General features: G+C 44.2%; 1 protein-coding gene across 7 annotated transcripts in view; it reads right to left on the bottom strand.

Annotated features, from left to right (window-relative positions):
• Positions 1 to 21,178, bottom strand: part of glyr1 (glyoxylate reductase 1 homolog (Arabidopsis)) — a 54,122-nt gene that overhangs the window by 4,619 nt on the left and 28,325 nt on the right. For 5 of the 7 annotated variants that reach the window (XM_086000657.1, XM_086000656.1, XM_086000659.1 and 2 more), the window contains 7 exons: positions 19,535 to 19,608; positions 13,927 to 14,026; positions 8,384 to 8,494; positions 8,059 to 8,160; positions 6,435 to 6,597; positions 5,398 to 5,577; positions 4,039 to 4,163 (listed from right to left, as the gene is read on the bottom strand). In XM_086000657.1, the coding sequence (XP_085856783.1) occupies positions 4,039 to 4,163; positions 5,398 to 5,577; positions 6,435 to 6,597; positions 8,059 to 8,160; positions 8,384 to 8,494; positions 13,927 to 14,026; positions 19,535 to 19,608 (855 nt within the window). The remainder of the gene's footprint in view (positions 1 to 4,038; positions 4,164 to 5,397; positions 5,578 to 6,434; positions 6,598 to 8,058; positions 8,161 to 8,383; positions 8,495 to 13,926; positions 14,027 to 19,534; positions 19,609 to 21,178) is intronic. The other 2 variants (XM_086000662.1, XM_086000661.1) reach the window with 2 other exon arrangements.

The raw sequence follows: 21,178 nt of genomic DNA, 5'->3' as shown, positions 1-21,178 counted from the left end.
AGAGAGGGTGTAGAAATTTACAAGAATGGTTCCAGGGATGAGGAATTACAGTTACATGGATAGACTGGAGAAGCCGGGATTCTTCTCCTTAGAGCAGAGAAGATTGAGAGGAGATTTGATAGAGGTGTTCAAAACCGTGAGTGGTCTGGACAGAGTAGATAGAGAGAAACTGTTCCCATTGATGGAAGGGTTGAGAACCAGAGGGAACAGACAAAGTGATTGGCAGAAGATCCAAAGGCGACAGGAGGAGAAACTTTTTTACACAGCGAGTGGTTACGATCTGGAATGCACTGCCTGAAAGGGGGGTGGAGGCAGATTCAATAGTGGCTTTCAAAGTGGAGTTGGTAAGTACCCGAAGGAAAAAAAATTGCAGGGCTATGGGGAAAGGGCAGGGGAGTGGGACTGGCTTAATTGCTCTTGCAGGCTCGACAGGCTGAATGGCCTCCTTCTGTGCTGTAATGATTCTAAAATTGCACAGCTTCCAGGTATGATAGCAATAGATCCAACTCATTTTAAATGCGTTTTGAGTTTTCAAAAAATGGACTAACATAAGGAGAATCCAAAATTCATGTTAACTCCATTAATTTTTAATCACGCAGAGATAGCAATGTGTCTGCTGTTTATTGTAGGCTTAAGTATAGTAAAGGACAGCATGATTAAATAAACCTAGTTTATGAAGCACCTTGCCTCAGATCTGTAATACTGATGTTCAACATCATAGCAAGGGCACCAATGTCGTAATGCCCTGTCAGAATATCAACATTCTCAGATGCCTGCAGATAGGCAGAAAGGTAACAATAATTTTAAAAACACACCTTACCCTGGGACAGAAACTAGATTAACAAATTCTAATACATTAGCAAAATACTGCGGATGCTGGAAATCTGAAACAACAACAGAAAACGCTGGAAAAACTCAGCAGGCCAGGCAGCATCTGTGGAGAAAGAAACAGAGTTAACGTGTCAGGTCTGGGACCCTTCATCAGAACTGGAAAAAGCTGGAGATGGAACAGATATTAAGCAGGTGCAGAGACAGGGAGGGGGTGGGGGGTGGGAGTGGAGGAAGGAATTGAAGGAACATACTGTACTTTTGTAAGAGGCAGGAAAGATAAAATGTTGCAAATGGGAATGTCAAAATCATACAGCATGAAAAATGGGGGCAGGGGTTATAGTTTGAAATTGTTGAACTCAATGTTGAGTCCAGAAGGCTGTAAAGTGCCTAATCAAAAGACGAGGTGCTGTTCCTCGAGCTTACATTGAGCTACATTAGAACAATGTAATAGGCCGAGGACAGAGATCAGAGTGGGAGTGAAGCGGTGAATTAAGTGACAGGCGACCGGAAGCTCGGGGTCACCCTTACGGACTGAACGGAGGTGTTCCGCAAAGCAGCTGCCCAATCTGCGTTTGGTCTCCCCAATGTAGAGGAGACCACATCGTGAGCAGCGAATACAGTATACTAAATTGCAAGAAGTACAAGTAAATCGCTGTTTCACCTGGAAGGGGTGTTTGGGGCCCTGGACAGTGGGAAGGGAGGAGGTAAAAGGGCATGTGTAGCATCTCCGGCACTTGCACGGGAAGGTACCAGGCGAAGGGGGAGGGCTGTTAGGCATGATTGAGGAGTGGGCCAGGGTGTCGCGGAGAGCGGTCCCTTCGGAATGCTGAAAGGGGAGGTGAGGGGAAGATGCGTTTGGTGGTGGGATCACATTGGAGGTGGTGGAAAGTGATCCATTGAATGTGGAGGCTGGTGGGGTGAAAGGTGAGGACAAGGGGAACCCTATCATGGTTCTGGGAGGGAGGGGAAGGGGTGAGAGCAGAAGTGCGGGAAATGGAACGGACACAGTCAAGGGCCGTGTCAACCACAGTAGAGGGGAATCCTCGGTTGAGGAAAAAGCAAGACATGTCGGAAGCACTGGTATGGAAGGTGGCATCGTCAGAACAGACGCGGCGGAGACAGAGAAACTGGGAGAATAGAATAGAGTCCTTACAGGAAGCGGGGTGGGAGGAAGTGTAGTCCAGGTAGCTGTGGGAGTCAGTGGGCTTGTAGTGGACGTTTGTCGAAAGCCGATCGCCAGAAATGGAGACGGAGAAGTCAAGGAAGGGAAATTCTAATATTCCCAACGGGATTAAATAATTTCAGAAGTCCCAATTTTAACTTGGGGCAGGAGGGGGCCAAGGCAGGCGGCAAACCATGCAGACCGTGGCAGCTTGAGGCTCAGGAGATTTAACAACTCCTGGGCCTCTTTTGCATGCTCCCAGTCAGTTTCCTGTTCGAAGGAACAGTCCCCGTCATTTAGGTGAACTGTGGCAAGGAGAGGATTTTGGGAGGGCCTTGCAACTTGTAAAGCCCAGAGCATGGGAATCCTAAACTTTCCCACTCCTCCTGGGCCCGCAAGAATAGCCAAAAAAAGTAAAAAGACTTAACTTCCTGCCCGGTTTCCCCAAGTGCTTAGGTTTAAAATCACTCAAATCCACTAAAGAGAATTAAAGCAAATCAAATAATTTAACTTAAGATATGCCACTTGTCCAGAGTACAAGTACCATGTGTTCTATAGCAGCCTCTCTAAAGGTTAACTTACACTTAAGAAGCAAAAGGGTGCCAATTACAGAGCTAGATCATCAAGCAGCTTCCCTGGTGTAAAAGGTACTTCATATATTGCAGTATCTCTACTGCAAAACTTGGGAAAGGTAACAGGAACATAGTTCCAAAACAAATTATTTCCTAATTATTGATATAACTCATCTAACAAGAAACAAAATCGGATATGTCATATCGCAATGTGACGTTTGCAGTGGACAATACTGCCATCTACATAGTCACCTACAATTTTATCTTTTCACCTCTAACGCAGTCTCTGCTATTCTCAGGGTATCCCTTCGCCAACAGAAAATTGAAGGTAAAATTGTACAGTACTGTGGGTACAACACAGTGCAGGACCACCAGCTGTGCCAGAATGTGGTACAACAGGGGTAGATTTGGACTCTCAATCCTTCAAATACTAAATTACCAATAAATCAACAGGAAAAGAGTGAAGAAAGCCTTGGAGAACTTTTATATAGACACACAAACAGCACAACAATTGAGCTTTAACTATGAACTCAATTGCCATGCAACAAGCATGCCTCCAAATCCTGCAACAGTAATCCTTAAATATGATTGATTAAAACACAAACATGGACGACAGAAGACAAACATATAGAGATACCGATCTAATGGTCACAGAAAGAAGTAAGTGTTTGTTTCGACATATAATACACTATTGGTAACTGGTCAATTATACACATTTGGATTAAAGTTTGAAAGATACAGCAGAAATCAAAGACCGACAGGGACAGAGACTAAACAGCGGCATTGAGTAGAAGATGAGAGAAGTTGAGCCAGATAGGTTAATATTCAAAGAAAACAGTTTCCACAACTTTCTACAGGCAATGATTAGGGGCAACAGTAAGCAATAGTAAGTCCCACCGCCGACTGACATTATATGCATTTTTCATTATTCCATTCACCGAACCATATACAGGAAACTCTCGTTTAAACGGCACCTAAATATCCGGAATTCTCTATTAACCGGCAAAATTCTCACTCCGAAAACAACACCTCAATAACCGGCAATGTTGCCGAGTCTGACTCTCCCGCGCTGCCGGGAGTACCCAATTACTGTATACTGCACATTTCTTGATTTAAAAATTTTTTTGTTTGTTAAAAATAGCCTCAGTAGATAACCCTTTCCGTCATCCGGAATTTTTAATCAACCGGCACCATCCCGGTCCCGTGGGTGCCGGATATCAAAGAGTTTCCTGTATACCCTTCCGGTCTACATACGATTCCCCCACCAATCAGGGAACCAATCCCCAGTCCTCTGGGAATGCTGTTCTTTATTAAGTGCCACTCTGAACAGTTCAATAGATCAGGGCCACAATGTGGGGAAGTTACAGGTACCCCCGTCAACCTACTTCGATATTGGGAGTTAGTCCCAACATTTTTTTATTTTAAAAATTGATTTGCAAACAAACATCGGGGCGTAACATGTCCAGAACTTACTTCATTGGCTGCAGCAGCCATTGGAGTTGAATGATTGACAGAATCACCCATAGCAATGGCTAACCGGAGATCCTTTTGGATGTGTTTCAACAAGAAGTCAGGCTTGAAGTTTCCCTGTAAAATACCTGATAATGAGAGAATCACTAGTGGATACAGTTAATGGTTTGGGAGCTCATTTATTGTTACATATAATAAATGTTAGAACATAGCTGTTACGGGTGTAAAAAGGTAAAAGATGGCCTTAAATTTTAAGAAAAATTACAGCTTCAGGATGGGCAAGATTAAAAAAGTTAGAATTATCTGTAACTATACAGGCCAGTTTAGTGTAGAAATATCTGGTTTAACACTGGATGTGTTCATGTGAGCAACTAACTTCCAGCTTCCTCTTCATTCTCACAGCCACCCAAAAAGCTGGTTCTTGCTTGGCTTGTGGCACAGCCATGTAATATACCAGTTCACCATATAGTAAAATCCAATTCCACTCTATGGGCATGAATAGTGACTTTGTCTAACCAAAAAAGTCTCCTTCAAGCCTGTGTTCATGCAATGATGCAGCTTGCAAAAGTTGCAGCACCAACATGCACACCAGTTTTCCATGTTTCCTGTGGGTCTAATTGACTGTGTTGCAAACTTAACTTAAAACAGTTCACAAGATTCTACAAAGAGTAACTGTCCCACAAGCTTCACTGACGAGCCAATCTCACATTCACTTATGGGCGAGTTAGAGGTTTTAAACTTTAAAAGTTATTAATCACCATCACAGGTGAATGATAAAAATCATGCTATTAAATACATAACTCAACAGGAATCATTTGTGCACTGCACTAACATTTTCAGTTTTCAAAAAGACATGCACGTGTAGATTCGCAGCCATACAACAACTCTCTTCAAACCTTATTCAGCTCTACAACACCAAAGGAGGTTCTCAGTCTGCACTGTAGCACTAAGGGGATCACTCTACTTGCTGTGCTAATTAAAAATCCAAGTACAGCAAACTTAAAATAATTTTGTAAAATGGCCAGAAACAATATATTAACTACATAAAACAATGAATACACCTATTATCAATGATGCGGGTCCATTAACTCAAATATTACAAATCCTCTTGAAACATTATTGTCCAATACCATAACTTCTACAGCCTGTCCATGAAGTAGGTCACGCTAACGATGTTGCTTACAATCGGACTCGCATTTAAACTGATACTAATTCCCAGCTTGTTTCCAAAAGCAACATTTGCATCTGGTTTTTTGACTGGAAATTACTTTCTTTATACTAATCTGGATCTAGACAATGAGAATCCCCTGCCTCTTAAACAATCCCCCCCACCCCCACCAAAATTTAAAAAAAGTTAATTACTTTGGCACTTCTGATCCAAAAAAGCACTTGCCAAAGGTCCCTGACTCAGGATGTAAAGCAAAACTTCTTGCGATTGGCTGGCTATTTTAGCCAATGTGAATCCTTCTGCTACAGAAGCCATGAAACTGCCCAGGATCATATTTACAATCAGCATCATCTTCGAGGCATTGCCCACCTCACCTGAAAAGGAAACAATAGTTTAAGCGTGTCCATTCATGTGCTCCACTTATTCCTGAAAGCAGTACTTGCATATAAATTAATTTTATACAACATGCTGAGGCTGTCAGACAGCCCAAGCGACACCTCAATTAGGCAAATTAGTTACGCAAATTAGGCACTAGCAGGAAATGTATCATTTTAGAAAATAAGTCTCCCCATTAGGATTGTCAGAAAAACAGCAAAACTTATTCTTTTTCTTCAGGTTGATTTTTTTTAAATTTTCAATTAAACACCGAATGCTGGTATTACTTGGTAGTGCATGGAAAAAGTTACCAAGCCGGACAAGACGAGAGGGCTGAACATCAGTAGACAGTCTTGAAGGCATGATGCTTCACTGATCAGGCCATTTCATTTGTGCAAGTCATCTCCTCTGGGGTAAGCATCCTGCTTAGTAGCTTTTTATGGCCAGTTCCATTAGTTAGTTTAGCAGCATACACAGGAAAAAATTTACATGGAGATAGCAAAAATCAAAAAGACCAGGTTGTTAATTTTTTTGAACACATTTTTTTTTGTGGAGTAACTGACAGACTCCTTCAAGTAATTTTTATTTTCTGTACCAAAAAAACAAACTACCGAAAGTTATAGAATGACATTTGGTTTGCAAATGAGTTTTCAAGTACATTTTGTTGATTGCATAAACTGTTACTTTGGTTCGGTGTTTAATCAATTTACCACAAAGTGTGATTCTGCCTTTCCTCCCGATAAAAAAACCTCTTCAGAGATGTTGAGCTTTACAGAACCATAAACAATTCTATCAAAGCAATTCAAAAATATTTTAGAGGAGAAATAGTTTGAGGACTCTATAAGCACAGACCTACCCAAATAGAAAGACTTCTTCCCCATGGCCTGAAAACAGCTGCTACAATCATCAAATAAAGCCTTATCTCCAGCTGCAAGGATCACCAGCATTCCATTTTCCGATAGCTGCCGATTCCCTGAGACTGGTGCTTCTAGAAAGCGCCCCCCTCTGGAAGTGATCACCTATGCAACAGAGTAACCATTACAGATCAGTCCTGGCTACTATGGAGTCTGTTAGTTTACAAAGAGTACCCCAGATAAGGCCCACCAACCGTAGATCTTAACGAAGCACCAGGCACAGCACTGGAATCAGAGAACTGGGACACAGCACTAAAATGAAGCACCAGTTGCAGCATTAGATCCCTGCTCTGAAAATTGGGTCAGGAAAACTTTGTAACCATCACCAATGAAGTCTAAGGCACCTGTGCAATGAGATTTTTAAAGCCACACACAATTGTTCCAGCATCCACTTCACTTTGTGCCAAAACAATCCCCAGTGTGGTAATCCTCCAACATGCCAATCATACCAAATTAGAATTAAATATTTTAAAAATTCATGCATATTCTCCCTTTCATCGAGTCACAGAATCTTCCAAGGATATGGATGCCAGCAGTGCACCGCTACATTTTTCACATGTAAACATCAAAGGGCTATTTGATTTGGGAAGCATCGCATCCCGTCTTCAAGCAATGCCCACACCATACACTTTCAAGGGTCACTGACAATGATCAGGAGTGGCAATTGTAGCTAACATTTGCCCTCCCTAGCACAGGGAGACGGAGCCCTATTGTCCTATTTGCAATGCTGCTCCAACGGAGCTCAGCTATTTCAGCACATAACAGGATCACACCTGGAACAGTCTCCATCGGAATGGCTCAGCATCACACCACATGATACATTTGCCAATTGAGCCATTGGGAAAGCCAGCTTCCTGCATTTTCTATACAATGTTTGTGTTAAAAGAGATAGTGTTTTTTTAAATTATTGTTAGTTCATTCAGACCAGAAGTAGGGAACAAGAGCACAAGGCTTATCTGAGAAACGAGAAAGACAAAAGATATTCAGGAGTGACCAAAGAATACTGAAAAAAAACGTAGGCGATTCCAGTGACGTATACAGAAGGAACTGAAAGTTGTAGAAGAGCAGAATGTAAACCAAATACAAGGAAAGCACAGAAATGTCTTCAGATGGATAACTGAAGCACAATGTTAGAGCAGAGGCACAGAACAGGACAGATCATTGAAACAAACCTGCAGCAAGAATCTACATTCCAGGATGAGGTTAACTATTGATGATCTACTTAATTCAACCAACCCACCACATTTACAAAGACATCTAGACTTGGGACCAGTGGACAAAGTCATTTTCAATACAGCTGTGCAACCGCCAGACCATGAAAAAAAGTCCTAATTTCTACAAGTTGCTTTGAATTACATACTAATTTGTTTTCTTCAAAATTGTAGAATGGCTATAATTTCTTTAGTGCTTCTATGCTCTATCCAGTTGGTCTGCATTGCATGAAATATCGAGCATGCAGATATATACAGTTCCTACTGGCTGAATTGAAAAATGGTACAAGCCCGATCTATAAAAGACAAGCAAGAGTAAATCTTATCGTCTGCGAAAATCGGTTCATTTTATTACCTGAGAGATTTCTGTGGCTGTCTCGGGATCCACTGTAGACATGTCAACGTAACATTTGCCTGGTCGAATCCCTTGCAGCACCCCGCTGGGACCCAGAACCAGCTGAAAGCACAAATAAAACTTACTGCAAATTGATCAGATTGCTATTTTTTTTTTTTTTTTTTTTTAAATTGAGGCTAAACTAAAAGGCACCATGTTGAGATATTAATATTATCATTCCTCCCCATAAAATTAAACAGTGTTATAAAAGAATTCAAGGTAGCTAACATCATTATGGTTCTTTGCTGCTTAGCCCATCAGCTGAAGAAACAATAGATTTACTTACATCTTTAGCTGCCTTTGGGTCAGAAATACAAGAAAGTGTGATATCACATGTAGAAACCACCTCTGCTGGTGTTCGTCCTAAACGTGCCCCTTCCTGGAGAAAAGGGTCGCACTGCCACAAAATGAAGAGGCATTTGATAAATGTTCACTTCAAAAAGCAAATAATTCACATTAGTTTCAAAATGTACTTCACAGCACACTCGTGGCCCAACGTCCTGTGTCAGAGCTTTTTGTTTAATTTGTTCATGGGATGTGGGCGTTGCCATCAAGACCAGCGTTTATTGCCCATCCCTAATTGCCCTCGAGATGACAGTGGTGAGCCACCTTCTTGAACCGCTGCAGTCCGCGTGGTGAAGCTACTCCCATAGTGATGTCAGGGAGGGAGTTCCAGGACTTTGACGCAGTGACGATGAACAACGGCAATATACTTCCAAGTCAGGATGGTGTGTAACTTGGAGGGGGACTTGCAGGTGATGGTGTTCCTATGCACCTGCTGCCCTTGTCCTAGGTGGTAAAGGTCGCGGGTTTGTGAGGTGCTGCCGAAGAAGCCTTGGCGAGTTGCGGGCATGGATGGCTTCATTATCTGAGGAGTTGCGAATGAAACTGAACATCAGCGAACATCCCCACTTCTGACCTTATGATGGAGGGAAGGTCATTGATGAAGCAGCTGAAGATGGTTGGGCGTAGGACATTACTCTGAGGAACTCCTGCAGCGATGTCCTGGGGCTGTGAAAGTTGACCACCACAACCATCTTCCTTTGTGCTAGGTATGACTCTAGCCAGTGGAGAGATTTCCCCCCAATTCCCATCAACTTCAGTTTTACTAGGACTCCTTGGTGCTGCGCTTGGTCAAATGCTGCCTTGATGTCAAGGGCAGTCACTCTCACCTCATCTCTGGAATTCAGCTCCTTTGTCCATGTTTGGACCAAGGCTGTAATGAGGTCGGGAGCCGAGTGGTCTTGGCGGAACCCAAACTGAGCATCAGTGAGCAGGTTATTGGTGAGTAAGTGCCGCTTGATAGCACTGCCGACGACACCTTCCATAACTTTGCTGTTGATTGAGAGTAGACTGATGGGGCGGTAATTGGCCAGATTGGATTTGTCCTGCTTTTTAAGGACAGGACATACCTGGGCAGTTTTCCACATTGTCGGATAGATGTCAGTGTTGTAGCTGTACTGGAACAGCTTGGCTAGAGGTGTGGCTAGTTCTGGAGCACAAGTCTTCAGCACCACAGCCGGGATGTTGTCGGGGCCCATAGCCTTTGCTGTACCCAATACGCTCAGCCGTGGAGTGAGTCGAATTGGCTGAAGACTGGCTTGTGTGATGGTGGGGACTTCAAGAGGAGGCTGAGATGGATCATCCACTTGGCATTTCTGGTTGAAGATGGTTGCAAATGCTTCAGCTTTGTCTTTTGCACTCGTGTGCTGGGCTCCGCCATCATTGAGGATGGGGATATTCTTGGAGCCTCCTCCTCCTGTTAGTTGTTTAATGGCCCACCACCATTCATGACTGGATGTGGCAGGACTGCAGAGCTTTGATCTGATCAGTTGATTGTGGGATCGCTTAGCTCTGTCTATAGCATGCTGCTTCCGCTGTTCAGCATGCCTGTAGTCCTGTGTTGCAGCTTCCCCAGGTTGGCATTTCATTTTTAGGTACACCTGGTGCTGCTCCTGGCATGCTCTTCTGCACTCCTTACTGAACCAGGGTTGGTCCCCTGGCTTCATGGTAGTGGTAGAGTGAGGGATATGCCGGGCCATGAGGTTACAGATTGTGGTGGAATACAATTCTGTTGCTACTGATGGCCCACAGCGCCTCATGGATATCCAGTTTTGAGCTGCTAGATCTGTTCTGAATCGATCCAATTTAGCATGGTGGTAATGCCACACAGCACGATTGGGGGTGTCCTCAGTGCGAAGACAGGACTTTGTCTCCTCAATGACTGTGTGGTGGTCACTGCTACCAATGCTGTCGTGGACAGATGCATCTGCGTCAGGTAGATTGGTGAGCAAGAGGTCAAGTAGGTTCTTCCCTCACCACCTGCTGCAGGCCCAGACTGGCAGTTATGTCCTTCAGGACTCAGCCAGCTCGGTCAGTAGTGGTGCTACCGAGCCACTCTTGGTGATGGACATTGAAGTCTCCCAACCAAAGTGCATTCTGTGCCCTTGCTACTCTCATTGCTTCTTCCAAGTGGTGTTCAACATGTAGGAGTACTGATTCATCAGCGGAAAGGGGGCAGTAGGTGGTAATCAGCAGGAGGTTTCCTTGCCCATGCTGGACCTGAAGCCATGAGACTTCATGGGGTCCGGAGTCAATGTTGAGGACTCCCAGGGCCACTCCCTCCCGACTGTATACTATTGTGCCGCCACCTCTGGTGAGCCTATCCTGCCGGTGGGACAGGATATACCCAGGGATGGTGATGGAGGAGTCTGGCACATTGGCTGAAAGATATGATTCTGTGAGTATGACTATTTCAGGTTGTTGCTTGACTAGTCTGTGGGACAAGTCCCCAGATATTCGTGAGGAAGACTTTGCAGAGTCGACTGGGCTGGGTGTGCCGTTGTTGACTTTGTAGCTGGTGCTGATGTTGATCACACTGCTGTGGGTCTGGAGTCACATATAGGCAGAGTACAGGAGTAAGGATGTCTTGCTGCAGTTGTACAGGGCCTTGGTGAGACCACACCTTGAGTATTGTGTGCAGTTTTGGTCGCCTTATCGGAGGAAGGATGTTCTTGCCATGGAGGGAGTGCAGCGAAGATTCACCAGACTGATACCTGGGATGGCAGGAATGACGTATGAAGAGAGATTGGGTCGATTAGACTTATATTCGCTAGAGTTTAGAAGAATGAGAGGGGATCTCACTGAAACTTATAAAATTCTAACAGGACTAGACAGACTGGATGCAGGAAAGATGTTCCCGATGGCGGGGGAGTCCAGAACCAGGGGTCACAGTCTAAGGATAAGGGGTAAGCCATTTAGGACTGAGATGAGGAGGAATTTCTTCACCTAGAGAGTGGTGAACCTGTGGAATTCTCTACCACAGAAGGCAGTTGAGGCTAATTCATTAAATTTCGGTGACCTGACCGGTCGACCAATCGGTGCGTGTGTGGGCGGGCCTTATCCTTCTGAACCGAGGTGAGTGGCCGCCATCTTGATTTTTCACAATTTTTTCCCCCCACACTTTCTGTGTGTTAGGGAACTAAGGTAAATATTTTAATGATGTGTTAGGGAATTAAATAACAATTTAATAGGGGGGGGGGGGGTGTGGGGGAAGAGCCTCGGGAAATCGCGGGGGGGGGGGGGGGGCCTCGGGAAATCGCGGGGGGGGGGGCGAGCCTCGGGAAATCGCGGGGGGCTCGCGCCGCCCGCACTGACCGCGCATGCGCCACCCGCACATGCGCCGCCTGCCCGCCCACAGCGGCCGTCCATCAGCCGCGCGATACGCGGGGGACCTCCGCTCCGGACCTCAGGCGCTAGGCAGGGGGAGGGGCCGGAGAGAGGGACAGAGGGGAGTGGGGGAGGGGAGGGAGACAGGGGAGGGGAGGGAGAGGAGAGGGGAGGGAGAGGAGAGGGGAGGGAGAGGAGAGGGGAGGGAGAGGAGAGGGGAGGGAGAGGAGAGGGGAGGGAGAGGAGAGGGGAGGGAGAGGAGAGGGGAGGGAGAGGAGAGGGGAGGGAGAGGAGAGGGGAGGGAGAGGAGAGGGAGAGGAGAGGGGAGGGAGAGGAGAAGGGAGGGAGAGGAGAAGGGAGGGAGAGGGGAGGGAGAGGGAGAGGGGAGGGGAGGGAGAGGGGAGGGGAGGGAGAGGGGAGGGGAGGGAGAGGGGAGGGGAGGGAGAGGGGAGGGGAGGGAGAGGGGAGGGGAGGGAGAGGAGAGGGGAGGGAGAGGAGAGGGGAGGAGAGGGAGAGGAGAGGGGAAGGACAGGGAGAGGACATGACAGGGGCAGGGAGACCAAGCGCCCCAAAATTGCCCTCGCAACGCGGGGCTCCCCAGCTAGTTAAATATATTCAAGAAGGAGTTAGATATATTTCTTAAGGCTAAAGGGATCAAGGGATATGGGGAGAAAGCAGGGACAGGGTACTGAATTTGGATGATCAGCCATGATCTCATTAAATAGCGGAACAGGCTCGAGGGGCTGAATGGCCTACTCCCATCTTCTATGTATCTATGTAAGACCAGGTAAGGATGGCAGATTTCCTTCCCTAAAGGACATTAGTGAACCAGATGGGTTTTTAACGGCAATCCGATGGTTTCATGATCACCATTACTGATAGTAGCTTTTTATTCCAGATTTATTTAATTAACTGAATTTAAATTCCCCAGCTGCCGTGGTGGGATTTAACTCACTTTGTTGGATCATTAGTCCAGGCCTCGGGATTACTCGTCCAATAACAACCACTATGCTACCGTTGCTGGTAGGATTACACCCTTGGGCAGGGAGGAGGAGGTCAGGAACTTGGGCAGGGGAGAAGGGTCAAAAACTTGGGCGGGGAGGGAAGGTCAGAAACTCGGGGTGGGAACGAAGAGGTCAGGAACATAAGGTCAGGAACTTGGGGGCGGGGAGGAACTTGTTGGGAGGGAATAGGTCAGAAATTCAGGGGTGTGAGGGAAGTTAGGAACTTGTTGGGGTTGGGTTGGGGGGGGGGGGGGGGTGGGGGGGTGAGAGAAGGTCTTACCCAGTGAGGGTGAGCCCTGTCTGTTCTATGTGAGCTCTGTTCTGTCTGGAGCCTGGCAGTCAGAATGGCTCGAATTACACTTTGCAAAGTAATTGATTACTTAGGTAGGCAGGATCTAATTACACATTCCAGATAAACTGTTGAGTGTGTTGTGTCTTGTCCTCCAAGCAGACCAATCAGAAATTAGATCTTGTCCACCAAAGTGACCAATCAGAAATCTGGTGTTGGAAATAAACGCAACTTTTTTTTTTTTTTTTTTTTGAAGTGAAGAAAGACAGGAAGACAGACTTGAATTTCTATAGTGCTTTTCACAACCTCAGGACCAATGTACCCGCTAACTTTTTTGGGTGCGTTACCCATTCAAATTACCGCGCTTACACGGTCTTTGCCATTAGAACGCTGTTGAGCGGCCTGCATGGGAGCTGCAGCTAAACAGGAACATTGCTCAGGACGTCCTAAAGCGCTTTACAGCCAATGAAGTACTTTTAAAGTGCAGTCGCTGTTGTAATGTAGGGAAACGTGGCAGCTAATTTACACACAGCAAGGTCTCACAAATGAGATACACGACCAGATAATCTGCTTTTCGGTGATGTTTGTTGAGGGATAAATATTGGCTAGGACACAGGGAGAATTTCCGTTCTTCCTCAAGTCGTGCCATGGGATCTTTTACGTCCACCTAAGATCCAAAAGACAGCACCTCCGACAGTGCATTGAAATGTCAGCCTGGATTACATGCTCAAGTCTCTGGAGTGGGGTTTGAACCCACAACATTCTGACTCAGAGGCAAGCGTGCTACCATTGAGCCAAGGCTGACAGTAAAAATTGAGCAAGTGGGCCCAAAAGGCAACACAGATCAGAAGTTTGAAAGAGGCGTACCTTTTCTCCTGTTCGATTCCACACTGTAACAGTGTGCCCCATTTTCAAGAGATTTGCAACAATTCCACATCCCATTAAGCCTAGGCCAAGGAAGCCTATCCTGTAAAACAGCAATAAAAATTGTTTTATTCCTCAAAAATTAATATCCATCCAGGTTACACAGACATCTTGTATTTAAAATCCAATGCTTATCTAGCAATTGTACTGGAAATGCAATGTAAACCTATTTCATAAAAGTAGTTCAGAGAGCTGGCAACTACAGGAAACTTTGTTATATCCGGCACCGACGGGACCGAGCTGTTGCTGATCTATCAAAACTGCCGGACATACAAAGTTAATGTTGAAGCATACGGAGGTTTTCATCTCCGTATCTGACAACAAACACTGTCGCTTAGCAACAGCTTGTAAACAGTCGGCCCATACCTTGGAAGTGTCTCTGTAGCTTAGCAACAGCTTCAGAGAGACTTTCCAGAGCCCGACTGTTGAAAACAAAGCCACAAGAAAAAAAAACCTAACAAAACGGCTCCTGATTTCTGCCGGTAGATCGAGGTTTCCGGACATACAACCTCCGGATAAACCAAAGTTTCCTGTATTATTAAACAAAGGTGTTCAAAATGTAAATGGATAGAAATGTCATTATTTAAAATGGTAGAAGTGAACAGAAAACAAAGAATTCACCCAAGAACTTGAGGGAGTCTCCTCAGCAGAATCACGAACTTTAGCTGCATTCTTTGTTAATTTGGAAACCTTTTTGATTTAAATAAGAACGCAATTATTTTCTGGCGGGATGGGGAAAAGAACGGGGCCATCAGTCATGAACCCAGGATGTTTAAATGTTCAAATCATTTCAGCCAAATGCTAATTCAGTACCTCTTGACAGTTATACCAGGGGAACTAAGATCAGTTTACACAAAAATTCAGATAAACAGACAAAAGATTGAAGTTAATTCATTCTTAGTTATAATTTGATTCATAGCAGAACATTGATGAAGCTTCTTCGTAAAGCTTTACTTTTTTTAAACCAGTTTTACATAATGTCATTAATACTGCTTAATTATATTGATTATTACTGGAGTGCATAAAGAACAATTTAAGAGAGATTTATTTTTCTAAATCTGCATACAAATTACACAGAAAAGTCAAAAACACAGGGGCCTGGAAATTCAGTTTGGGCCCGCCAGCTGGCTAGCGCCCAAAAGTTAGCGCTGGGCGCGGAGCCAGTTGCGACCGTCAGAAATTCAGTTTTAGCGCCCCAAGTCGGAACCGGGCGCTATTCCAGGGTGTGCCCGCCCCCGCTTGGGGCGCTGAAACTGAATTTCAGCGCTCTAGCTGCCGCTGCGCCACCCGATGCGGTGCGGCAGGCTGCGGTACTGCAGGCCTCCTCCTCCTCTTAAGGAGGAGGTGCCTGCAACGGCCGGAGCCCCGATCGCGAGTGCCGGCAAAAGAGCCCGGCACAACGGAGAAGTGCCGGGCTCCACGGAAACCAGCCGGCAATGCCGCGGGGGGGTGGGGGTGGAGGAGGCCGGGGAAGGAGGTGCGGGCAGGCGGCCGGCCGCACCTCCACCTTAAAGCGTCCCGCTAAGGCTGCAGTAAGGACCCGGTCTCCCGATGTTGTTAGCGGCCACCACGGAAGAGGCGGCCGCTACTGAAGATGGGAGTCGGGGCGGTAGCGGGGCGGAACCGGGGCACTGCGCACACCGATGACGTCATCGGTGCCGGCGCAGCGCTACTGGCTACCGCCGCCATTACCGCGGCCCTCAAAATCAGCGCTACCACCCCTACTGGCGCAGAAGCCCTCTTTGGGCTGCAACTGGGCGCAAAGCCCACCGAATTTCTAGGCCAGGGTTCTATATAAATCCCCTGAATATCCACTAAAGAGTGAAGTTACTCTCTGCAATGCAGCCAATATATATATGCTATATATAAGTGTACATTGTAAAGTAAACTAATTAATTAGTGTTAACTAACCATGTGTGTATTTTCTCCCACACCTCCAAAAATTACTCCTGGGACCAAACCAGGTTGAGAGCGCGCTGGTGTTAAGCTTTTTCAGCTTATTGGTTTGTTAAACACCAATTAAAAGTGAACTTGCAAATTTACTCATGCTTGTACTGTAGGAACATAGGAACAGGAGTAGGCCATTCAGTCCCTCGAGCCTGATCTGCCATTTAATTAGATCATGGCTGATCTGTACCTCAACCCCATTTACGTGCCTTTGCTCATATCGCTTGATATCCTTACTTAACAAAAATCCATCTATCTCAGTCTTAAATATCAATTGACCCAGTATCCACCGTCTTTTGGAGGTGTTCCAGATTTCCACTATCCTTTGTGAAAAAGTGCTTCTCGATTTCCCTCCAAAATGGCCTAGCTCTAATTTTTACATTATGCCCCCTTGTTCTGAATTCCAGCAGGAGAGAAAAGTTTTTGTTGCATCTGTCCTCAAATAAATCCCCTAATAATTTTAAACACCTTGATTAGATCACCGCTCAACCATCTAAGCTCAAGGGAATACAAACTAAGTTTACGCAACCAAGCCTCAATTTAACCCTTTAAGCCCCTGGTACTTCTGGTTTATCATTCTGGTAAATTCTTTGCTGTACCCCCTCCAAGGCCAATTATACATTTCCTGAGGTTTGGTGCTCAAAACTGAACCCAGTACTCCAGATAGGGTCTGATCAAGCCTCTGCACAACTGAATCATCAATTCCTCACTTTTATATTCCAATCCTATGGAGATAAAATCAACATAACAGAATATACAGCATAGAAAGAGGCCATTCGGACCAACTAGTCTGTGCTGGTGTTTATACTCCACACGAGTCCCCTCCCATTCTATCTACCTCATCTCAGCAAATCTTTCTCTTCCCTTCTCTCATGTACTCGTCTAGCTTCCCCTCGAAAGCATCTAAGCCATTCGCCTCAACCACATCCCAACCACGCTCCGAGCAAAGAAATCCCTCCCTATTTCCTCATTGGATTTATTAGTAAGCATCCCATATTTATGGCCCCCAGTCTTGCATTCGCCCACAAGTGAAAACATTCCCTCCAGATCTACCGAGTCCAACCCACGACATTCGATTAGCTTTCTTGATTACTTTTTGTACCTATGCACTAGCTTGTAGGTGATACCTGCACCTAAATCCCATTGTTCCTCCACAGCTCCTAGTCTCTCACCATTAAAGAAAATATTCCCATTTGTCTCTGTCAGATCCAAGTGGATGATCTTACATTGAACTCCATCTGCCATAGTTTTACCCACTAACTTAATTTATCCATGTCCCTTTGTAACTCCCTGCTCCCATCCCCAATACCTACTGTGCCTCCGAATTTAGTATCATCTGTGAACTTAGATATCCAACTCTATACTTCTTCACCCAAGTCATTGATGTATATGGTTGGCGAAAAGCGGAGGCCCCAGGACAGATGCCTGGGGAACACGACTCGTCACATCCCGTCAATTAGAGAACATTCCCTGTATCCCTAATCTCTGTCTCCTACCTCCCAACCAAGTACCACCCCATGCCACAAGGTTACCTCCAATTCTGTACACTTTCATTTTTACTAATAATTTCTTGTGTGGAACCTGATCAAATGCATTCTGGAGGTCCATATAACCAACATCCATAGACTCTTCCCTATCCACCATGTTAGCGACCTCCCCTACTGCCCAAAAGAACTATTTCAACCTCATTAAGGGAAGCCATAAATGAATTTAGCTAATCACCTGGAACCAATCAAGAGGCAATATCAACAATGTACGGTCAGTGTTTTTAAACATGGCAATGTCACTCCACTTTTTTTTTGAACCATTGGTAATTGCAGGATGCTTGGCAAAGAGATATTTGCAAGTTCACCATTGCATAACCCAGGTCAGATTTCCTGTTTTGACATGCTATGAATATATTAAAATCAATCCTGGCATGCAGTTGCAACATGAGAATTTGACAGACGTCATCAAAAAATCTACCATTTTCAGTATTTAGGGCATTTGTATGACCTTTCAAGCAACTGAGCAACATGTCATGGCATTTAACAAATAAAAACAATACACCGTACTATAAAAGTCCAAATAGTCTGTGACCACCACCACCATTTCATTATGCATGTCAATGCATAGTTTCCAAGCAATGCCCACAGTACCCATGAATTTAATGGATTCACAAGTTCTCCATTTATTCCATGGTAAAGATGTCATTGGTTTCTCCAAGGTACAAGTTACCTGCTCAAAACGTGGCTTAAGTCACAACTGTCCAAACACAGAATCCTTACAACCAGGAGAAAGGGGTACATTCATCCCATCCGATTACTGAGCTGAATTTGAACCCATAGGTTGCTGACCTGCTGCATCTCCCAATATTCAAGAGGTTGTTTGATTGATGGCTGTGTAGTCTTATCAGCCCAAATGGTTGAATATTAAGTTGTTTTTGTAAAAAAAACACTTCATGATATCCCTGTTTTTATGCTTATGTTAAAGTCCACTGAATAGGCAGCTCAGATGTGAGTTAAGCAGCACCAGTGACAACTCATTAACTGGTACAACGTTTGTAGTGTACGCCAAAGACTGGAGTGACCATGTCAATATGCAAACACATAGTATTTATAATGCAGATTAGTTTCTTTTGGTATTGTTGATCATTTAAAAAGATAGGGTATAGTGCCTTGATACAAGACACTGGACATATGGCAAGTCCCCATCACTGCCTGGCTAGGGTTGGCACTTCTCTAATGCAAAAAAGGAAAATTCAATGTGGGATCTTCTAATGCTCATTCTAGCGGGCAGTGACAACTTCTTTTCACTGAACTGTGGGAGTAGTTTGCTAACCTCTCCAGTCAGTCACAGAAAATATAAAGTCAGAATTTTTAAAAAGGGGAACAGGGGAAATCAGAAAGGAGCTACTGCTTTTATATCTTGAGATTCTGTTAACTTTGAGCAATGATTCAGTACCATCTACTCACATCTGACTAAAGCGTGAATGATATATGTGGGCTGACCTCAATTATTGCAAAAATAGAAAGGTGGTCAAATGCCAGACTGAATGAGCCACCAGATTACCAGCAGCAAAGCCCAACACATTAAACTATACTCAGCAGTTGCAAGGAAGGAAGGAAGTCCTGTGGTTCACCCACACAGTTTAACATATCGAATTGTAAAGAAAGCCCTACAAGTAAATATATAAACCCAGGAAAACCGGGAAGCCTTCTGGTGTCAAGATTTTAGTTATTTGATTTTATATAGAAATGGTTACATTACTAGATGTTTATTACTGATCAATAGTAATGACTAGCTGTACTAATTTTACTGGAAAATCAATTGCTGTAAGAAGACAGAGAATGTTATCTTCATTTACAGTTATGTAGATTAGTAAAGCTCTCGATAGTCATGGTTGGAGCCATGAGGCGGTTATGTGGACAGGACACAGATCACAGCCTGTCAGACGAGTATTTGCACATCTCTTCAAAAACAAACTTTCAATGACTAGATCTCAGTAATTTGAGATTTCACTTATGTTAGGAAAGGTTTGATCCTAGGATTGATGCCTGACCCTAATCATTTTATCAAACAGATGACAACATTTTGGATTTTTAAATATTTTTCAGGCCCTTACCGTTTGTCTGTGGGAGTCACACTGCCATTGGTTGCTGTACTGTCAGCTGCCTGGATGGACGTTGACTCTGCTTCCTGTGAGATAAAACAAAATTAACTCATTAACTTTGATGGGTGTTAGGGCATGTGAGCCCATCAGGATTTGGATACACACACACACACACAAAGATACTAGACTGAACATGCAGTGCAAAAGGTTTCATCGCTACTACACATACAATTTTACATTGAGTTAGAGATTCAAAACCAGTGATAGACCGGTATCCTTTAATGACCAGAGTTGCCACACAAGGCTGCTGGAAGACTTGCATGCTCCAACTTTCCCACTCTCTGTTTAAAAATTTGAGCATATCTATATCCTGAGTAAAGGGGGTGGAAAAAGAGTAAACAGATCCCAAAGATATGCTGGATCAGAATTCAATAGGTTTTAGTGCCTATTCTGGTCAATCACTAAATAATGTATTGCAGGCTAACTTTTCTATGAAGCCACCTTCTCACAAGTACACAAAATGTAGAATAAAATGCTTGTGCATTGCTTGCTATTACACTACAGCAAGAACTAGATTTTTGATGTGTATATATTAATTCTAGTGCCAAAAGGATTATTCCAGTTTGAAACTAGTGCCTAGTTTCCCCACTTTAACAAAAAAAGGTCAATAATTAATTCTTCTATAAAAGCACTTTGTGCTTCCTCATCCTCTTGTATTGCAGGAGAATTGCTACTCAAATTAATAAAGCAGGTTGCAGACCTGGTTTATTCCCAAGAAATCCAAAAATCAATACAAAGTCAAAAAATATCTATTGTATATATAAACATGTCTCTACTACTGTTACACTGTGCATTTGTTATTTGTATTTTTTTTCATATAAATGGAGTCTCTGCTCCATTCCCCAGTCTAGAGGTGCAGGTCGGACACCCGATTCCCAGGCCTCTGTCACGGCCATTTTGAGTTGGCTGCTAGGAAGTACAAAGATTGCCCTTGGCAATTCACTATGTAGAAGTGCTTGAATTCTGCTGGATGCATTCCCATAAAATAGCACAAGTGAGAAGCATTTACCATAGCAATAGACATTTTGCGTTTGTTGTATTAAAGAACTGCACGCAACTCAGTATAGTCGGAAGACTCTGTGTTAAGAGGTCATACATCAGTGCACGCAGAGCAGTCTAAAAGATATTACATTGTAGTCTAAAAGAACTTAACTTTTCTCCATCTATACAAGGAGACAAGCTTGTAGTGGAGAGTGGGAGTATGCTTCAGTTTTTGCAAAGTAAGTGGAAATTGGGATTATAGAACCACCAGCAGTGGGATGTGGAACAATTAGTGGAAGTACTATTTAAATAAAAATGGCACTGAAGAAATTGCTCAAACTTAAGGAAGATAAATCACTAGGATCTAACAGTTTACATCCAAGGATCCCAAGAGATCCAGGTGAAATAGCAGAGGCTAGACTAAGATTTTTCCAAAAATTTTATGGAAAGGGAAACAGTACCAGAGGACTGCAAGATGACAAATGTGACATCCCTCTTCAGAAAAGATGGGGATGTGTCAGGAAATTATAGGCCAATTAGTCTTGCTTTGGTTGTTGGTAAACTACTAGTTTATAAATATGGGATGAAATTACTAAGTACTTGGAGAAACAGGGA

This window comes from Somniosus microcephalus, chromosome 11, assembly GCF_052327205.1.
Source record: "Somniosus microcephalus isolate GS21.2 chromosome 11, FLI_Smic_1.0, whole genome shotgun sequence".
NCBI lineage: Eukaryota > Metazoa > Chordata > Chondrichthyes > Squaliformes > Somniosidae > Somniosus > Somniosus microcephalus.
The sequence above is the reverse complement of the archived record's forward strand: the minus strand, read 5'-3'. Positions and strand labels throughout refer to the sequence as shown.